At 30.9% G+C, this 1131-nt stretch overlaps 1 protein-coding gene across 1 annotated transcript in view; it reads right to left on the reverse strand.

Moving 5' to 3' along the window:
• Window positions 1–311: 311 nt before the first annotated feature.
• LOC107022757 (WAT1-related protein At2g39510-like) overlaps window positions 312–1131 on the reverse strand; it is a 2963-nt gene continuing 2143 nt past the window's right edge. The window contains exons 6-7 of the mRNA XM_015223347.1: window positions 834–985; window positions 312–699 (exon numbers count right to left, since the gene is read on the reverse strand). Of these exons, the coding sequence (XP_015078833.1) occupies window positions 531–699; window positions 834–985 (321 nt within the window). The 3' untranslated portion in view covers window positions 312–530. The remainder of the gene's footprint in view (window positions 700–833; window positions 986–1131) is intronic.

Genomic DNA, 1131 nt, shown 5'->3' on the forward strand with positions numbered 1-1131 from the left:
CTCTCTTTTGTTTAAGTGATTGATTAGTTTAGCACCTTATATGTATTTTAATTAAATATTGGAGGTCCATTTACTCAGCAGAATAAATAGATAGATGCTACACACACTTTTTCAATTTCTCTAATATTAAAGAAAAGAAATGCAAAAGTACCACCCAGAACCCAATAATTAGGTGTTATTAATTATTGGCATAATACATATATTGAACCCTAAACTTGCCTTTAAATTTTAACTTTGACCTCCAACTTTCATAATGCACAAACAGACACTTTGACTATACAACTTTTAAATAAATAAACACATGAGTCCTACATGATACAATACACGTAGGACACCACGTAGGACAAAAAATAACATGTAGGACATGTGTGTCTATTTGTTCAACTTTATACAAGTTTAAGTGTCTATTTGTGCACATCCAAAGTTGAAGAGCATACACGTGATTTGAAGCCAAATTAAAGGGCAGATTTTTGTATTATGCCTTAATTATTTCTACATATCCTTCTAAATTTAATCCTAGCCATTTCTTCTTAAACAGATTCATCTCCAACTTTTGCCTGATTTGAAGACTTTGATATTTCTTTTTGATCAACAAATTCAGATTGAGCAGTCTCTTCAATACTCAATGATTGTTGGTCCTTGCTCTTGCCCCATATTACTAAATATAGTCCAATAACAATTATTGCCCCTCCCAAAACTCTACATTAAACAGGCACAACATTAGTATTATAAGAGTTAGTTTGATTTTGACACGAATTTAATAAAGATATGTGCATTTTGGGAAAGTAAGTCCTATAAATTAGGACAAAGACATGCCGTATGAAATATTATACCTTCCCAAGTTAAGCTCCTCGGATAAAATGAATGAACCCAAAATTGCGACGATAACCATATTCAGAGGATTAAATGCAGTAACAAAAACAGGTCCTTTTTCTTTCATTATCAATCCAGAGACATAATAGCCAACTCCAGAAGTGACCATTCCCTGCATCCATAAAGTAACTTATCCTCTCCAACTAAATACTAGAAAAAGGCGGGTTTGGAGTTTTTTTTTACATATCGTAGTTGTATTAGAAAATTAAATATATATACATACATACATATATATATATATATATATATATATATATA

This window comes from Solanum pennellii, chromosome 6 (assembly GCF_001406875.1).
Source record: "Solanum pennellii chromosome 6, SPENNV200".
Taxonomy (NCBI): Eukaryota; Viridiplantae; Streptophyta; class Magnoliopsida; order Solanales; family Solanaceae; genus Solanum; species Solanum pennellii.